This window comes from Vigna unguiculata, chromosome 5 (genome assembly GCF_037176805.1).
Source record: "Vigna unguiculata cultivar grain cowpea cultivar isolate G323 ecotype 2 chromosome 5, ASM3717680v1, whole genome shotgun sequence".
Taxonomy (NCBI): Eukaryota; Viridiplantae; Streptophyta; class Magnoliopsida; order Fabales; family Fabaceae; genus Vigna; species Vigna unguiculata.
The window spans coordinates 24,643,652-24,663,413 of NC_140796.1; the positions used below are offsets into that span (position 1 = coordinate 24,643,652).

The 19,762-nt window shown below is 37.8% G+C and overlaps 2 protein-coding genes across 2 annotated transcripts; both read left to right on the forward strand.

Moving 5' to 3' along the window:
* The first annotated feature begins 7,996 nt into the window (after positions 1-7,996).
* Positions 7,997-8,539, forward strand: LOC114184513 (uncharacterized). Its single transcript, XM_028071821.1, has one exon. The coding sequence runs from the start codon at positions 7,997-7,999 to the stop codon at positions 8,537-8,539; it is 543 nt and encodes a 180-aa protein (XP_027927622.1).
* A 465-nt stretch (positions 8,540-9,004) lies between these two features.
* On the forward strand, positions 9,005-11,637 carry LOC146886267 (uncharacterized). The gene is made up of 5 exons (XM_085673369.1): positions 9,005-9,127; positions 9,320-9,706; positions 10,201-10,355; positions 10,485-10,753; positions 11,279-11,637. The coding sequence occupies exons 1-5, from the start codon at positions 9,005-9,007 to the stop codon at positions 11,635-11,637; spliced, it is 1,293 nt and encodes a 430-aa protein (XP_085529495.1).
* The last annotated feature ends 8,125 nt before the right edge of the window (positions 11,638-19,762 follow it).

Genomic DNA, 19,762 nt, shown 5'->3' on the forward strand with positions numbered 1-19,762 from the left:
TTTTTCAAAGAGAGGAGAAATTTCAAGATTGAATGTGTGAGTTTTGAATGTGGTGCTGAAGAGAGTTTTTTATAGCATGAATTAAAGTTATCATGTGGCTTTCTCTTATGTCATCATGTGACTTGTACGATCTTCCTAGTCATCATGTGATGCACGACCTCTTATGTAAGCATGTGACTTGCTCGAGTTTTCATGTCATCATGTGACTTGTACAACCTCTTATGTAAGCATGTGACTTGCACTACATCTTAGGTGATCATGTGAGTAACACTACATCTTAGGTGATCATGTGAGTTGTACCAAATCTTACGTGATTATGTCTCTTGAAATAAACATTAGGTGATGTTGTACATCGCATGAGTTGGGACTAAGCCATTATATTAGATTACCATTTCACCACCCCATTATCCTACTACACCAAGTTAATACTTATACATTGAAATTAAAAACTGGTTACACATACCAAGAAGCACAACTTCATAAATAAAAGTACAAATTTTAAAGAAAAAAAACTAAACCTCAATCTAAGTTCAAGGACCTATTGAAGTTATTAGAAAAATCAAAATAAACTTCATCAGGGGCTGCGTTCTGATGCCTTGCTGTAACAAATGTCATTATCTCAACTGAAAGATGGACCGCTTTTGTTGTTGCCATATAAAATATGGACTCAACGTCATCATCTACACACATCATATAAGATTTGTATTGTGTAGTATCGCCATATATGAAGATTGATAACTTGTATTGTAAGTCTACTTCGTATTCATGTAGTGTTAAACTATTGACTGGTTATTCGTAGTATTTGTTATGGTCACCCATGTCGTGTTGGAGCTAATGTATTTACGAAAATAGTAATCTTTCTATATAGATGTTGCCATTGAAGTACACCAACACAGTAAATGTTGTAGATGTCATTGGGGGTAGGAGTGATATGTCACTAACTTAATTAGATTGGTGAATCAATTGATCAATGACATTATTTATAGCGTGATAGGCTCAGTGTGGGATACATGAATGACATTTGTTGTTTTTTTAGGTTAAGGGTTGAGATTGAAACTTGAATAATTTAACGCACAAGATTTATATCCACTTTGCACAAGAACCCATAATTTTTACTTAGTGGTATGTGCTTTAGTCATTTTCATTATGTACACCAGCTTTAATTATGTGGCATGAGATTTTTCAGGTTAAAATGAATGGACTGCATTCATTTTTCATTGTCATCATGAAAGGCACCACTGCTAATAAGTAGCAGGCTTTAGTCGTTGTCATCAATTGACACCCACTTTAATCGTTTTGCTCATAATAAATTTTTAGATGTTGACAATGATAGTTCATATACACACTGCACGATGAATGCCAACCATTAATAACACCAACAACAATATTCACTATCATGATGAAATACGCCAGGCCTGAAATTTAAAAATTAGGCTTTATTGTATCTTACCACATGAACTCACTTTAATCCATGGGTTCATAATCTCTTTGTCGACTACCGACAAACCAAGACATTTATAAATTTTGAATTGGTTTGAGTTCACAACCATAATTGGTTATTAGCAAAAAAACATAGTGATCCATCACGAAAATAACATTCAGAATAGTTTTCTCATTGTTGTTAACAATAAAGGTTGCATTAACTATGCTTTTTATGTGTCAACCACTATGAATCTATAAATGTTGAAGGAAGAAATTGCAAGCTATCATTGTTGGAGTTAGGGAAGAAGGGTAAAAGATATATGGTTTCACAAGCCTATGTTATGACGTTGGGACCAATATGAAATAATTCAGCTCCTTACGGATGACGATTCTGCGACATGGTTGCGTTTTTCCTTCTGTTACCTCATTATCTTCCAATTACGCTTTCAATAACCCTACATCCTGTTGAAGGAGACAATTCGGATGCAACAAACTCCCCTGCAACAACCATGTTGATGAGTGAGGCTTGGTTTTGAATGTGTTTAGACAAGTTTCATTAAGTTCTTTAGTAATTTTTATGACTTTGTTAATGTAACACATTTTTTAATGTATGAAAAAGTGTAAGATTGGTGTTAAGTGAATTTTATCAGCTTTTTAAAGTACTAATTACCTCAGTATTGGTCCCTTAATCTACAGGCGAAATCTATTTTTTAGGTTTGGAAGTTCTCCTAGTGTGTTTAATGGTGGGAATACTATAGAATTGAATGGTCATAATATTTTTATCATACCAATAAGAGGACTACTAAAATTGAAAAAGTCTTGGTATTAGTTTAATTTTTCAACTTTTTTAAGTAATAAGTACCTCAATTTTGGTCCCTTAATCTACATACGTTTTTTTTTGGTTCGGAAGTCATTTTAGTGCATTTAATGGTGGGAATACTAGAAAATTGAATGCTCATACTATTTTTATCACACCAATAAGAGGACTACTAAAATTGAAAAAGTTTTGGTTTTAGTTTAATTTTTAGCTTTTTTAACTTAATGTAAACAAGATTTTTTTTGGACCAATGTCTGAAAAGGTGTCTGCCATAGAGCACAGTTTCCAGCCTCCAATTATGAAGAACCCTACCCAATAGTAAGGTCTGACTCATACAAGTTGTGGTCACCACATGCTATGCAAATAACTTTATTTGAAGGGTTGAGATCAATTCTTTAAAGGTGCTTGCACATGAATTACTACAACTATTGCAAGATGTCAGATTCCCATTAATTACCCATTACATATCAATGGACCAACCTTAATCTAAGGGATGAGGGTTTGGACTCTATAATTTATCTTGAAGCATATTGGGACCAACTAATATGGACGTCATGCACAAGTTTAATTTGTTTTGCCATTATTGAATGGCACCAGTCGGACAAAGTAAAGTTACAATTTCGTCTATCACAAGACATCCCTGAACAACTGAATAACCTTGATCATCTACATAAATTAGACATGAAGGGGATACAAGATGAGAACTGGGTTACTAGACATGCACAATGGATAGAGGTATGGAAGAACAGGAGCGAATTAACTTTAAATGGATTACCAATGCTCGGGCCACTTGTTCACACATCAAAGTACATGTCCTGGTATATATCAAACTCATGTTTATTTTTATCAGTTCAACAAATGTTAAATGATCCTAGAATGCACCGTGACACGACATCGACATATGTCCCTCCTCTTGCATATGTGAATAGGCATGAATTAAATAATGCACAACCTTCACACCCAGATCCACCTAGACCTAAAGAGAGAAGGAGGAAGCCCACCAGAAACAAGCATTGACCACGGTGCGGAACTGGACACCACTACGAGGATTAAATGGAAAATAATGTATTTTAATGAAACACTTTAAACATGACAAAATACATGCCTATTGTAGGCCTCCTTAAAGCATCTAAGTAATATATAACATTACAATTTGAAAACCCAAAAACTGTACACCACCACGTTAAATTGAAGAAAAAAAAGTCAAAATGCTTTAAATAATTTGCATATGCAATTATTGCATGCACTCACACAAAGTGAAACCACAAAGATGTGACCCTTTTACTGTTGTGGTAGCACACACCTACAACCCATTCCAAAACAGCTATTAACTTCATGCAAAACCAATGAACTCCTCCAACACATTAAACATCACACCACGTAAACCCTTTTAGCACCCCTTTCCTTTTCGCATTAACTCTAATTATTTCTGCAGAGAACAAACAAGATAAGTTAGGCACAAGCGTCACCTTACCCATGTAGTCCGCTATCTCTTCAGTTGGCCTCTTCTCGGTTGGTACATGTCGGCTTGGACCCAGGAGGGGTTACCTGCAGAAGGGACTCCGAAGCTCAAGTGAGTCAAAGCTCTCAAAAGGTCAAATCAGATGATTAATGGAGTAATGAATGCGTCCCTTTAATTATTGGGGTCCACGTGTATTTATAGAGCATTAATTATGTTTGGTTACGTCATGGGCTGGACCCTAGTTTGGGCTGTAGGTGGGCCTGGGCCTTGGCCCATGCCCTTAGTTCGATTATTGCGGGCTTATTGGATGTCAGGGGGCTTTCATTTCGCTAAATCTTTAGGAACGGTCTGATCTGGTTACTTCTCCAGTTGGCTGATGTCGTCTTTGGCCGTGCACTGTCTTAGGTTGGCCGTTTTGTTATGAGTTTATGTTTATGCCGGCCCAAGGCGTGTACTTGGGTTGTTTCCGGCATATACGTGGGGGTCGTTATTTATATGGTTAAGTTGGCCAGGTACGGTACATTAACCAATCCCATGCCTATGTAAAACCTTCTAACGTTGAAACCCTAAGATAAAAAAATAGGCCTTTACGTAAAGCTAAACCTCCAACTACAAACCAATTTTGAAACCAAAAAGTTGTAACATGTGAATGGTCCAAAGGCAACCCCATGACTCATGCACTCATAGAGATCTCCCAACTAACAACGCTTCAGGAAATATTGGATGCATGGCAGCACAAAAAGAAACAAAACAGAAACAAGATCATCAATTAAAATGGGATTAACGCTGCAACAAGGCAAGTACAACTGCACCATCTTCGTTACTACCCTAGACAACCACTTACCCAAGGTTTTTCTCCAATATAAACTATACTCATATGAATGGTCCTTCATGATACACCGGAACGAAAGATATGCAGGTTAGAGAACACATGTGAAAGATAACAGACTCCAACATTCAAACCGAACACAAAAGTAAGGTAATAGCCATCACATAATGAAAAGAAAACATAGCATTCAAGCATCAAGGAAGGCCATATAAATTTAGAAATAACCTGAACAAACTTCATCATTATATATCTTACCGCATGCATACTCTCTCAACATTATTCATTAACAAGCTTCACCAAAATCAGGTTCAACTTCATCACATACATAACAAGATAATTAAACACACAAGGTTGGCTTCCCCTACCTCTTGTAGCAACCTTCAAAAGAACGTTTCTCTCTAAGCTTCAACCTACTCTTCACGGTTTTCTCCTATGCTTTGTCGTTTTCTCACTTCCTTTTTTATGCACTCCCTAAACCTATAAACCTATAGGGTTTTTATATTATCTCCCGAAACCCTAAATTTTAACCTAAATTAAATCCCTTCTTTCCTCTTTCAGCACTGTTTGATATCTAACACCTAGCGGTGAGAGGCTTCTGCCAGACACCACTTTTGTTGATGTGGCAAGTTGGCCCTTTTTCTTTTGTTTTTGTGAGGGGAAACTCATCTTGGACAGTTTGGAGCTCTAACAACACGTTTTGGAGCTCTTTGAGGTCTACTAGGGCTATTGGGAACTCCCTTTCTTCCTCTTTGTATCTCTTCCCTCTTCCACTTCCATTTTGTAAGCTTGGGCTCTCCATGATAATGGAGAGCTAAACCCATTTTTGTTGGGGTTAGATGTAGCCACTGAATTTTCATGTATTTATGGATGATTTGAATATATATGCTTCTTCCATTAATTGCTAGTATCCTTGTTTATTTACTTAAAGCTTGCTTTGTTTTAACCATTCATTGCATGATATTTGGGTCATTAGGCATTGGAAAATATCTCTTGAAACCTAGATGTGGAACAAGATACCTAATGGAACTTGTATCTAGGAATGAAACTTGGCCCATTAGTTGTCTTAAACCCTAGCTTGTAAAGCGAGTTTGCTTATTTAGGGATTCAAGGAATTGACTCTTAATAAGGAAACCTAGGCTCATTCAACTAAGGGATTAGGGTTTGAGTAGACTTGTGGGTTGACATTAGTAATTTAATGGAGAAGAGGTTTATTGTTTTGTATACATGAGAGTGAAGTCGATGAAGTCTAACCCCAACAATATTAATCCACTGCATTTCTAGTCTTTTCCATCTTCTAAAGTTTTCAAATATTCAAGTTCACCTTTTACTTGTTTATGCAATATTTACCTTCTTACACACAAAAACCCAAATTATTCATTTATTCTTTAGTTTAAATTAGTCATTAATTACGTAATTATTTAGTATACACGAGTCTCTTGGAAAACGATATCCTGGTCTTACCGGTTACTACTTGCGCAACTTGGTACACTTGCCAAAGTCTTAACAAGTTTTTGGCACCATTGTCGGGGACCCGTGTCTAATATTAGACTATTGTATGATTTTTGACTTATTTAGACTTAATTCTTTTGTTCATTTTTACTGTTTTTGTTTACTTATATACGCTATTTTTACTGTTTTTGTTTTTGGGCTAAGTTGTAGTTCGAGCTTGTTGTTGTTATTGTTCTATAGTTTATGCAGGATAGGATCCGTACAAGGAGGATTGTATCTTCAAATTCGCTCATTGTTGATCCTAAGAAAATTGCCCGCAGAAACAATAGTGCCACAAGGAGACGACGAGCTCAAGCACAATAAGTTACCCATCACTCTTCTACTTTAGACACCCTTCCGTCTACTTCTCAGAATTTTGATTCGTTTCTAGAAGAAGAAATGACTGAAAATCCTCATGGTGATAGTAGAGGTCGTGAAATATGCACTTTGGAAGATTATGCAGCATTCACAGGCCATATCAACTTCAACAGTATTGTTAGGCGAACCGTCAATGCCACCAACATAGAGATGAAGCCAACTCTTATTCATCTAGTTTAGAGTAATCAGTTCAACGACCTGTCTCATGAGAATCTATACACTCATCTGGCCACATTCTTAGAGATATGCAATACAGTGAAGATCCATCAAGTTCCTAGTGAAGCCATACGCCTGAGTCTCTTCTCGTTCTCACTAGTAGGACTTGCTAAAGCCTGGATGAATTCCTTCCTTGAGAATAGCCTCACTGACTAGGATGATGTGGTTACGAAGTTCTTAAGCAAATATTTTCCCCAGTCCAAGGTTAATAAGGGAAAACAGAAAATCTCGGCATTTCAACAAGATATGGATGAGTCCTTAGGCCAAGCATAGGATAGATCCAAAGGATTGCTAAGGAAAACTCCCATTCATGGGTTTGATCAACTTACACAACTTACTCTTTTCTTAGCAAGCTTTAAATCCCAATCAAAGCTAATGTTAGATGCCTCGGCCGAAGGAAGTATTAAGTGGAAGATGCTAGAGGAAGCTTATGAGTTGATAGAGAATATGACAGCTAATGATAATGAATCTTATACCAAGAGAGCTCATTCTCAAAAGAAGGGTATTTTAGAGCTTCAATCTCAAGATGCTTTATTGGCTCAGAACAAGATCATGACTCAGTAGTTGGAGACCTTCATGAAGAAATTGTCACAATTTTCCTAAGAGCTTTAAAATGCCTCTATAGCTCAACTCCAAAAGGTGCAAAGTTGTGAGTTATGTAGTGGAAACCATACCAATGGGAAATGTGCTATGCAAAGCACATCTTAGGAGGAAGTAGATATATGGGGAATCAAGGTCGACCAGGGAACTATAATCAAGGATGGAGACCTTAATAAAACAAGGGCCAAGCAAGACCTTCTAATAGACCCCCACATCAACAAACTCACCAACATCCCTCTTTATCCGATAAAACATCCAAGCTTGAAGACATGATGCAGCAATTCATGCAAATGTCAATTCAGAATCAAAAGAACATTGATGCCTCAATTAAAAACTTGGAAGTGCAAGTGGGACAATTGGCCAAGCAAGTGGTGAATCAACAAAGTAGTTCATTTTCTGCCAACATCGAAGCCAATCCCAAAGAGTAATGCAAAGTGGTGGTCACAAGGAGTGGTAAGGAAGTGGGGTTGAATGCTAAAGGAAGTGATAAAACCAAAGTCAGGCCTAATGATAGAGGAGAAGACAAAGACGAGGAAGAGATATATGAAGAAATTGTTCTAGAAGAGGAAATGGCTATAAATGAGAAAAACCACCACCAGCGAATAAAAGTGAAAATAAAGAAAATGAGAAAAAGAAGGAAGTGGCAATTAAACCACCACCAGCGAAAACTATCCCATATCCTCTCAAGCCTTCAAACAAAGACAAAGAAAGGCAATTTGCAAGGTTTCTAGACATTTTCAAAAGGTTGCAAATCAATATTCCCTTCTTAGAAGCCTTGGAGCAAATGCCAACATATGCAAAGTTTATGAAGGAAATCCTCACAAAGAAGAGAAGATATATTGGAGAGGAAACCATAGAGCTAGAGGCTAGATGTAGTGCTATCATTCAGAAGATTTTGCCTCCAAAATTTAAGGATCCTGGCAGTTTTACACTTCCAGTCACAATTGGGAGCCTAGTTGTGGGGAAGGCCTTACTTGATTTGGGTGCTAGCATTAACTTGGTGCCTCTTTCTATGCTCAAGAAGATTGGGGAGTTAGAGATCAAACCCACCCGAATGACATTGCAACTGACAGATAGGTCAATCAAATATCCTAACGGAGTAGTGGAGGACGTGCTGGTTAAAGTTAACAAATTCCTATTCCCAATGGACTTTGTTATAATGGAGATGGAGGAGAATGTTGAAGTTCCTCTCATATTGGGGAGGCCATTTATGAAGACTGTAAGACTGCTAATTGATGTTGATGGCAAACCCACCGTGAGAGTTCAAGATGAAGAAGTGAACTTCAATGTCTTTGAAGCCATGTCTCACCCAAAGGATGTTAAATGATGCTTTAGTGTTTATATGCTTGATGAAGTGCTCATGAGCTCCAAGAAAGATCTACACGCCTCATCCCCTCTAGAGAAAGCTCTAATTAATGCATTTGAGACTCTCAATGATGAGGAAGAGAAAGAGATTTATGAATGCTTGGACAATCTTGATGCCTTGAAGGAAATCCCTCCCCATGAAGGGTGAGAATGAAGTCAAAGAGGCAAAAATTGAGTTGAAGATGTTGCCCCCACATTTGAAGTATGTGTTTCTTGAAGGGGGTAACAATAAACCTATGATCACAAACAACTCCTTATCACCCTCAGAAGAAGAAAAGTTGATTGAGGTGCTAAGAGTCAACTCAGGAGCCATTGGTTGGTCTATATCTGATATGAAGGGAATCAGTCCTTCTACTACATGCATAGAAATTTCATGAAGGAGGATTTCAAGCTAGTGGCACAACCGTAGAAAAGGTTGAATCATGTTATGAAGAAAGAGGTGAGAAAGGAGATTTTGAGACTTCTAGATGCTGGAATTATCTACCCAATCTCTGATAGTGCATGGGTGAGTCCAGTGCAAGTGGTTCCCAAGAAGAGCGACATGACAGTGGTTTGTAATGATAAGAATGAGTTTATGCCCACACGAACCGTGATCGGCTGGAGGATGTGTATAGATTATAGAAAGCTGAACAAAGCCACAAGGAAGGATCATTTTCCTCTTGCTTTCATGGATCAAATGTTAGAGAGATTGGCGGGTCAAGCTTTCTATTGATTTTTGGATGGCTATTCGAGTTATAACCAGATTGTGGTGGACCCTAAAGACCAAGAGGAGACAACCTTCACTTGCCCTTTTATTATCTATGACTATAGAAAGACGCCATTTGGGCTTTGCAATGCACCAACCACGTTTCAACGATGCATGTTGGCTATTTTCTCTGACCTTGTGGAGAAGTGCATAAAGGTCTTCATGGATGACTTCTCGGTGTTTGGAAGCTCATTTGATCTCTGCTTGGCAAATCTGGAAGTTGTACTCAAGAGATGTGTTGAAACCAATCTCATTCTCAATTGGGAGAAATGCCATTTCATTGTGATTGAAGGGATTGTCTTGGGCCACAAAATATCTTTCAAGGGCATTGAAGTGGATAAGGCAAAGGTGGATGTCATTAAGAACCTCCCACCACCAACAAATGTGAAGGGAATCTGAAGCTTTCTTGGACATGCAGGAAACCGACGCTTCATCAAGGATTTCTAAAGATAGCCAAGCCATTGAGCAACTTGCTCAACAAGGATATTTCCTTTAATTTTGATGAAGAATGTTTAAATGCTTTCAATCTTTTGAAAACCAGCCTAGTCTTCGCACCTATAATCACTACACCCAATTAGGAACTTGATTTTGAACTTATGTGTGATGCAAGTTATTATGCGGTTGGGGCTGTTTTGGGGGCAAAGAAAGAATAAGTTTTTTCATTCCATCACTATGCTAGTAAAGTCCTTAATGAACATCAAGTGAATTATGCAACTACTGAAAAGGAGTTACTAGCAATAATGTATACTTTGAAAAGTTTTGTTCTTATCTCATTGGTTTTAGAGTAGTGGCTTACACTGATCATGCTGCAATAAAATACTTGCTCACTAAACCTGATTCTAAACCTAGACTCATTAGGTTGGATTTTGTTATTGCAGGAATTTGATCTTGAGATTAAAGACAAGAAGGGTTGTGAAAATCAAGTGGCAGACCATCTGTCAAGACTAGTGAATGAAGAGGTGACCATATTAGAGAAAGAAGTGTTTGAAGAATTTCCTGATGAAAAGCTGCTCCTAGTGTCTAATAGACCTTGGTTTGTAGAAATAACAAACTTTAAGGCTGCTGGAGTTTTTCCTAAGGATATGAGTTGGCATCAGCAATAGAAGCTCTTCAGGGAAGCAAAATACTATTTGTGGGATAATCCTCACGTTTTTAAGATTAGGGCAAACAATTTGTTGAGGAGATGTGTGTCTGAAGAGGAAGCAAGGAGTATCTTGTGGCATTGCCACAATTCACCCTATGGAGGACACTATAATGGAGAAAGAACAGCTGCAAAGGTTCTACAATCCGGGTTCTATTGGCCGAACATTTTCAAGGGTTCTCATGCATATGTGAAACACTATGACAAGTGCCAAAGAACAGGGAGTATCTCCAGAAGGAATGAAATTCCTTTGCAAAACATACTAGAGGTTGAAGTGTTCGACTGTTGGGGTATTGATTAAATTGGCCCCTTGCCTTCCTCATTTTCCAAGGAATATATCTTGTTGGTTGTAGATTGTGTAAGCAAATGGGTGGAAGTTGTTGCCATGCCCACAAAAGATGCTAAGACAATCATCAAATTTATCAAGAAGAACATATTCTCCATATTTGGTTTCCCAAGAGTCTTGATAAGTGATGGAGGTTCTCACTTCTGCAACGCTCGGTTGAAGAAAGTATTGGAGCACTACAATTGTCAGACACAAAGTTGCTTCTTCATACCATCCTCAGTCAAATGGACAAGCATAGGTGTCAAACAGAGAAATCAAGAGGATCCTTGAGAAGACAACTTCTTCCTCAAGAAAGGATTGGTCTCTGAAGTTAGACGATGCTCTGTGGGCCTACAAGACTACTTTCAAAACTCCAATTGGGTTGACTCATTCCAATGGGTATATGGGAAGGCTTGTCATCTCCCAGTGGAGTTGGAGCACAAGGCCTATTGGGCTATGAAGTTCTTGAATTTTGATTAATCCTTGTTAGGGGAGAAGAGAAAGTTGCAACTTCATGAGTTGGGAAAGATGCGACTCAATGCTTACGAATCCTCCAAGAGCTACAAAGAGAAAGTGAAGGCCTATTATGATAGGAAATTGGTAAAGAGAGATTTCAAAACCGGTCAACAAGTGCTTTTGTTCAATTCAAGATTCAAATCATTTCCGGGGAAGCTGAAATCCAAGTGGTCAGGCCCATTTACCATCAAAGAGGTGAAAGCTTATGGGGTAATTGAAGTTGAAGACCCATCCTCACAAAGGAGTTGGGTAATGAATGGCCAAAGGCCCAAGCCTTATTTGGGAAGTGAAGTTTTGAGGATTACCACCGTCATGCACCTCAGTGAAGCCTAGAGTCCTTACACGTTAGGCTCGTGACGTTAAGCAAGTGCTTCATAGAAGGCAACCCAACACTCTAAACTCATTTTGTTTTAACTTAGGGTTTTAATTTAGTATGATGTTTGTATGCATGTGTGAAATATGTTAGTATGATTGTTGTGTTTGTTGAGATGTTGAACTTTGTGTTAAATTTGCATCTATGAACCTATGGTAGCATAACTTTAAGTTTTGTCATGCATATTTAGTTTTAGGATGGTGATAGCATGTGCTAGTTGTGGCATTTTGAATTGAGTTCAACCTTTATGTATTATAGAATGTGGTAGTGTAAAATTGGTTGTTTGTGAGAATAATAGTAGCATAATTGTGTAGTAAATTCATGTCTTAAGTTCAGTTGTGCACGTGTTATGTGAATTAAATGTTTTGCTTGAGTGTGAATGCTTGATTTGAAGTTGGAAAAGCTTGAAAAAGATGTGTGCAAGAGTGAAAGGCTGGTGGGAGCACAATTGAGTCAAAGCCAACTTAACCATGAGCCAAAAACACAAAATTCCACCACTACAGCTTAACCGCCTAGCGACATATTCGCTCCCGCCTGGTGACAACTGCAAAATTGACCCCTGGGAGCATTCTAAGAGCAAGGTGCCTGGCGGCACACCTTCATCGCTTGGCGCCATAGTAGAAACTTAGAATCAACTTTTCTGTGTTTAAGATGTTTTCAAAGAAGAGCATGCATGAATGATATCTGAATTGATTTTGTGGATTTGTTGAGTTGGGAGACTATGACTGAATTGATGTCTTTTTTTGCCAAGTTACCCTCTTTACTTGAGGACAAGCAAGTTTCTAAGTTTATGAGAGTTGATAATGTTAATTTTTACCATTATCCAAGCTACATTTTATTAGCAAAATCATCTCTTCCAAAGCTTTTAACCTACTTAATCCTCAAATTTTACCTTACTTTTGTAAATAAATACATTTTGGGTTACATTGATCTAAATATACCACTAATCCCCATTTTTTTGTTTATTTATAGATTGGAAGCTTTATCCAAAAATCCAGACAAATGAGTGACCTGGAATAGCAAGGAGAAGATAAAAAATGTCATCAAAAGGAAGCAACAGGAAGTGCCTGGCGACACAACGCAAGTGCCAAGCGCCAGCTAGGCTTCCAATTGCTCACTGCCTAGTGGCATCTGGACACCGCCGGGCGGTACATGCAGGTTTCAGAACTGTTTGATAACTAGTGTAAGACCCGTGAAATTTAATTAATTAAATAAATAATTAATTAATAAGTGCGGATAGTGGGAGCCTTGATGACATTTAATTTTGACATGTATGACGTGGAAAAGTACTAGCTCAAATGGTTGAGAGTACTTGATTGTGTGAGAGAACTTAAGTTCAAGTCCTATGTATGCCAATTGTGTGTTATTTAATTTATTATTGTTTTAATAATGTCATGAATCATGATAATATAATCCTATATTTATAGGAATTATCACCAAACATGAATTGGTTGAATGGTTGTGCATTGATTTGACTTGCCAAAATTAGTTTTGCCATGAATGTGAAAGGGTAGAGGAAACCTTAGATGAATGGGCAACCAAGAGAGGCTGAAAAACCATCATAAAACAATCATTGACTGACCATTAAGCTAAGTTAAATGCCAAATTTCGTTTTATGATCATTAACCTCTTTTTTATACACTAATAAAAGTTATAATACATCACTTAATCAAAATGACGCAAAGAATAAATAATAAACATAATTAAATTTTAACATAGATCTTGTATCTTTTGAACTCCAATATATGTTGGATGGTGATAAAAAATATTCATTGCAATTACATTAAATTTGTATATTGTAGTAAATAAAAGTTATTTATATAATTATAGTGAAAAAATTATAGTATGATTGATAATGAGTTAGAAAATAAAAAATAATTAGATAAAATATATCGAAATAATATTTTACATGATGAAAATAAACAACAAATAAAAATATTAAACAATTAACTAATGTTTAGAAACAATTTGAGACTATTGAAAGAAATCACACAAAGAAAAACAAATGTACAATTAAGGGTATGATAAGATGAAAAATACCTTAGAGATCTAAGAAAACTTTTGAAATATCTACATATATAGAAATAACAAAAATATTTTTAGCGAAACAAAAAAGTTCTTCAAATGAAACAAAAATTAATAATAAGTAAAGATTTTTCTTTGTTATTACCTTGTAAAGGAAATGTTTGTGCTATTAAATACTTAAATTAAGAGTATTCAACATTCTCATGTGAAAGAAAAATATATAATAAATAAAAATATAGAAAAATAATAGAAATATTCAAATGTGAGACATAAAAAGAAATTAATTGACATACATCATTTTAACATAATTACATAAAGGTTATGATAAGATGAAAAATATAATAGAAATGTGAATGAACTTCATGACAAACCAAATAATTAGAAGAAATAAAAAATAGAAAGTATATATATATATATATATGTAGTTACTTAATTGATTGTGAATATTTTAATAATTTAAATGGGGACGGGTATTATGGCGGGGATGTGTATATCCCCATACCCAATTAAAAAAGTCGGGGATTCCCCATACCTATACCCATACCCAGACCCAGTCAATGCGGGGATTCCCCATCAAAACAGGGACTGTAAGACCCGTGAAATTTAATTAATTAAATAAATAAATAATTAATAAATGCGGGTAATGGGAGCCTTTATGGCATTTAATACTGACATGTATAACGTGGAAAATTACTAGCTTAAGTGGTTGAGAGTACTTTATTATATGAGAGGACTTGGGTTCAAGTTTTATGTATATCATTTATGTGTTATTTAATTATTATTATTATTTTTAATAATATGCTTATGTATGTCATTTATGTGTTATTTAATTATTATTATTATTTTTAATAATATGCTTGATCATGTTGAGTGATAATATAATCATAGAATTATATTGATCATCACGAAACATGAATTGGTTAAATGGTTGTGCATTGGTTTGACATGGGCATGGTTAGGGGTTTGAACCTTGGTTAAATCAAACTAAGCTTTCTTTTTGTTAAACTTATTTTTGGCAAAGAGGAGAAGGGTTGGGAACCCTGGTAGCCACGTGAAGGCAGCCTAAGAGGCTGGAAAAACAACTAATGATGGACTTTGAATGACAATAATACCACTTTTAATGTCATGTATAGGGAGAGGAGTACGAAAATGGAGAGTTTGGTGAGGATTAAGTGAGGAAAGGAGCTGCATTGAGATAGAGTCAAAGGAAGAGCATTGGTGATCAAGGAGGAACTCACAACAATTTCAAAATAAGCTAAGGAAACCAGTTTAGGGGAGTTATTCACGTTAAATTTTATGCTAATGCATGAATTGTATGATATATACATGTGTTTGATTTCCATGAACCTTTGTTGTTTGTTAAAATTTGAATTTCTAGAAAATTTCCAGAAACTGCCTAGCGGGCTATCCATAGCTGTTAGGCGGCTCATAGCGTTTGTGTGTTTCTGGGTTCCTTTGAGGAAACGCCTAGTGGTGAAGCCTGTTCCACCAGGTGACACAAACATGTAACCCATTTCTGGGTTCTCTAATCAAGGGCCTGGCGGAGGTGTTTGAACCGCCAGGCGACGCGAACCAAATTTTAGTTCAATTTTGGTGTTCTGAGTGTTGTGGGATGACTCCAATCGGAGGGAAAGCCAATTTTAATGGTTAAGGGGTGATTAGATGTCAAACATCATTGAAATTCATTTATTTGATGGCTAAATTGGATGAAACAATAGGAATATTATCTTAGGGTTGATGATTTGGGAATTTTTATAGTAGCAGCAATCTAAGGGGAAAATGTGAATGAATTCATGAATGGGAAGTGTTAGGGATGAACCGTAATCCTAATAATTGGGATCGTATCATATGGAGTCATAAATTGATGGAAATCAGAGTTGTAGTGAAGGGGGTAAGGTTCGCAGGTGCAGGAACCGCCTGGTAGCACCCAATTGGCCGCCAGGCGCCATACCAGAGTTACATGGTGTTCTGATTCACGAAAAACGCTGTTTTTCATACTTTTCGTGCAACAAGAACCGCCGGGTGGTAGTTTAGTCCCGCCAGGCGTCACCTTCCTCACTTCTAGGCACTAAGCACCACCATTTTTTTGGTTTGTGCAGTTTTCATAAAACTGCATTTTCTAGTTCGTTAACCGTCCGATTTAGGTGAAATTTTGACAGATGGTCCATAACATGTGGTTCTTCACTTTGAACGGTGGAGATTTGATATGGAGGTCAGTAGCTAGAGATATACGTTACTCAATATAGCTGATTTTAGGGTCTTTAAAATGCATGAATAACCTCTTGATAATTCCTAGTAACTTCTAATGAAGCATGATTGGGTTATGTGGTAAGTCTCTATCAATTTGTTAGTCATATATGGAGAATTGGTTTGGTGAAGGCATGGGTGTCAATATTAAATTGCATTGGGGCATAAGATTATGTGCTTAAAATTGATAGAGTGCTGCTACTTATATTTTGTTGGAGCATGCTTGGGATGGTCTATATGATTAGGAGATGAATGCACATGTTAGGTGCTATAAGGCCTGGAACATTATAGATGGCAATTCTTTTCATTAGGGTTACTCTAGAATGAGAGCAAATGAGAGCAACCGATGTGAAGTGTGTTTAAACCTGAACTAAAACCAGTACTGCGGAAGTACTGGTGTAGCGCCTGACGGTGGTGATCGACCCGCCAAGCGACAACGTAGAAATAGGGGGTTCTGGATCATGGTGGCGCTTGGCAGTAAGGAGGGGTGTGCTAGGCGGAGTCTGCAGTTTAGTAAATACTAAGGCACGTGGCGCCTAGCGGCAGAGGAAGTCCCGCTAGGCGATAGTTGTAGTGGCAGTGAAGACTAAGGCGCTTAGCGCTTGGCAGTATGTGTCTCCCGCCAGGCGATCTGGAAGCAGTAGCGCCTGGCGGTACGTGTCCCCTGCCAGGCGATTTTGCTGCAGCAGATTGGTGTTATGCTTGCTATGATGTGCGTGATCTACAAGGCTTCTAGGATATCTTAAAGGTCGGCTTGCTGGTGTTCCTTGAGTTGAGCTCGGAACGTATCCCATGAGTTGAGCTCGGGATAGGGGTTAAGCACGTGGCATTCCTCGAGTTGAGCTTGGAATGGCATCCCTCGAGTTGAGCTCGGGATGGCGGATGAACACGAGGAACCCTTGAGTTGAGCTCAGGTTGACGAGTGTTACCAGTGTGAGTGTGCTAGTTGTGGCTAGTATGAATGGGTCTAGATAGATTGCCCTCCTCAGTAGTTGACTGGCGAGTTTGGTAGTCTTGGGACATTACGAATTATGTTCGTATATGGGAACTCCACCTGGCGTTATGGTGTATGATCCGTAGCATGGTTTCCCGCACTTGCTCTATTGGTTGTGGCCGATAGGTATGGCAACAAGACACCTTGAGGTACTCACTAGAAGATGTAGAACATGAATAACATGGTGGTGGCTATGTGATGTGATATCAAAAGAGGGAATTCCTTTGGTGTGATTGTGTGATTGGTATATTTGTGCCATATATATATATATATATATATATATATATAATGTGTGTGTGTTTATTTTGGTAGCTCACCCTATCTGCTTGTGTTTGGCAATGATCGTGTACGCAATACACAAGAGCAGATGATGTTTATGGTGGATCTGGTGAGGCTTAGCAACAGAGCGGGGAAAACTCATGGGAACAGTTTTATAGAGTTTTATCATTTATGGTTTTGGAATAAAGATGTAATCTATTATGAGTATGTTTTGGTATTTTATTGAATTTTAAGAAGATTTGAACTTAGAGTTATCTTTATTATGGAATAAATTATTTGAAATTTCCTGCGTTTTTGGGAAATGGATTTATAATAAATTTGATTTGATTTTCTTATTTTATATTATATTTTAAATCTGTAATATCCGGTCGGGATGTTACAAGGACGGGTTCGGGCAATACCCACGAGGGCGAGTTTATTTGCCATCTTCAAAAGAAAGAGATGGTTTTTGGAGCTGCCAAAGAAAAGGGTTGTAAGGGGAGAGTATTCTGGATTTTTGAGAGGATAGCAAGGATTTGGTAGTAGGTTTGGAAGGAGACAATGGCTGGATTGTTTTATGGTGCGCAAGAGCTTGAAAAACATTCCAACGCTTAAGCAAGGAAACCAGGTTAGGGGACCGTATCTTTTGTTTTCGTATTGATAATTGCATGAGATGTATGATAAATTGAATGCATAGACTCTGTCAATTCGTGTAGTTTTGCAATTTCTAGAATTTTCCAGAAATCGCCTAGCGGGTGATGAACCACTATCACTCAACTCATCTTATCTGGGTAGTTGAGGGTTCCAGAGATGGAACCACCTGGCAGCACAAACTTATTTGCCAGACGACGCATGGCAGTATACCCTTCTAGCAGTGATGAACACCCGCCAAGCGATGCAAGCCAATTTTGGCTCGATTTGTATGTTTTTCGTGTTTTGGGAGTAGTTTGATCAGGGAGAAATCATGTTCTAATTGTTGTGAATGATTAGACATCATATATCCTTGAAAATTTGTGGAATATGGGATTAATTGAGATGAAATTTGTATGAACATTACTTTAGGGTTCATGGATTTGGGGATTTTTATGGTGGCACTAATTTAAATGGAAAATGTGAATGAATTTTCGTATATGGAAAAGTTTAGGGGTGAACCGTAATCCTAAACGATGGAGCGTAACCTATAGAGTCGTAATTGATTGAAATCAGGGTTGTTGTGTGTGGGATAAGGTTCGCAGGTGCAAGGAGAATTATGGGGTTCCTAGAACAAGTAGGGACCGTCTTACGGCACTTTAGTAGCCGCCAGGACCCATTCCAGAGTAGCGGGTTCTATAAGTTTTGTGCACGATGGTGGTTAGGAAACCAACTTTGGGTTTTGTGCAGTAAAATTATGGGGTTAGGAATATTATAGGGATTGGTCTAAATTGGAAATTTGTGGTATATGTTACTAAGGTTTAATGTTGATGTATTGGAATTGGCATGACTTAAAATAATGGGGAATTGTATCTTTGGAGGATTAGTTAGATGATACAGAGAAAATACTACAATGGACTGGTGAGATGAGAATTAAGAGTTCATGAATATATACATGTAAGATCTTAGATGAATAAACTTGTACTCATTAAGCTATAGATTAGGACAAAGTATTGAGATAAATGGGACTATTTAATGAATGGTATGGTATTCGTAATGTTCTTAATTGACTATGATGAGGTGTTCAAATCAATGGTATAAGACATAACATTAACTTAATGTTAAGGGTGGTTAAGTGGTCTAATAATACTATGATTTGAAGTGAGAACTCTTGACATAGTAATCATGATGGAAGTAGGGGGTTGTGGGCACTGTTATTGAGCTATGACAGAACGATTGGAATTGGTTGAGTGACTAAATGAGTAAGGATGCAAACAAATAGTGCCTGAATCCAAACCAGCACCAGTACTGCATAAGTACTGGTGTGGCACCTAGCGGCAATATAGAAGTCGCCAGGCGATAGCAATGATTCTAGTAGGTAAATGGAAAGTGTGGCGCTTGGCGGTGAAGGCAGTCCCGCCAGGCGATACTTGTAAAGGCAAAGTGTGCAAAGGCGCTTGGTGCCTGGCGGTACGTGTCCCCCGCCAGGCGGTCTGGAAGCACGTTGCGCTTGGCGGCTCGTGAGCAACAATAGGCGATATTGTCGCAGCGGAATTGTGTTTTGCTTACTTTGTGGTGTGTGGTCTACAAGGTTTCTATGATACCTTAAAGGTCGGCTTGTTGGTGTTCCTTGAGTTGTGGCTCAGAACGTATCCATTGAGTTGTGGCTCAGGATAGGGGTTAAGCACGTGGTATTCCTTGAGGTGTGGCTCAAAATAGCATCTCTTGAGGTGTGACTCAAAATAGCATCTCTTGAGTTGTGGCTCGGGATGGCAGATGAACACGAGGAACTCTTGAGTTTTGGTGAGTGTTGGCAAGTGTTGTCGATGTAAGTGTGCAGGTTATGGCTCGTACGGATGGGTCCAGATAGATTGCCCTCTTCAGTAATTAGCTGACGAGTTTGGTAGTCTTGGGACGTTACGAACTATGTA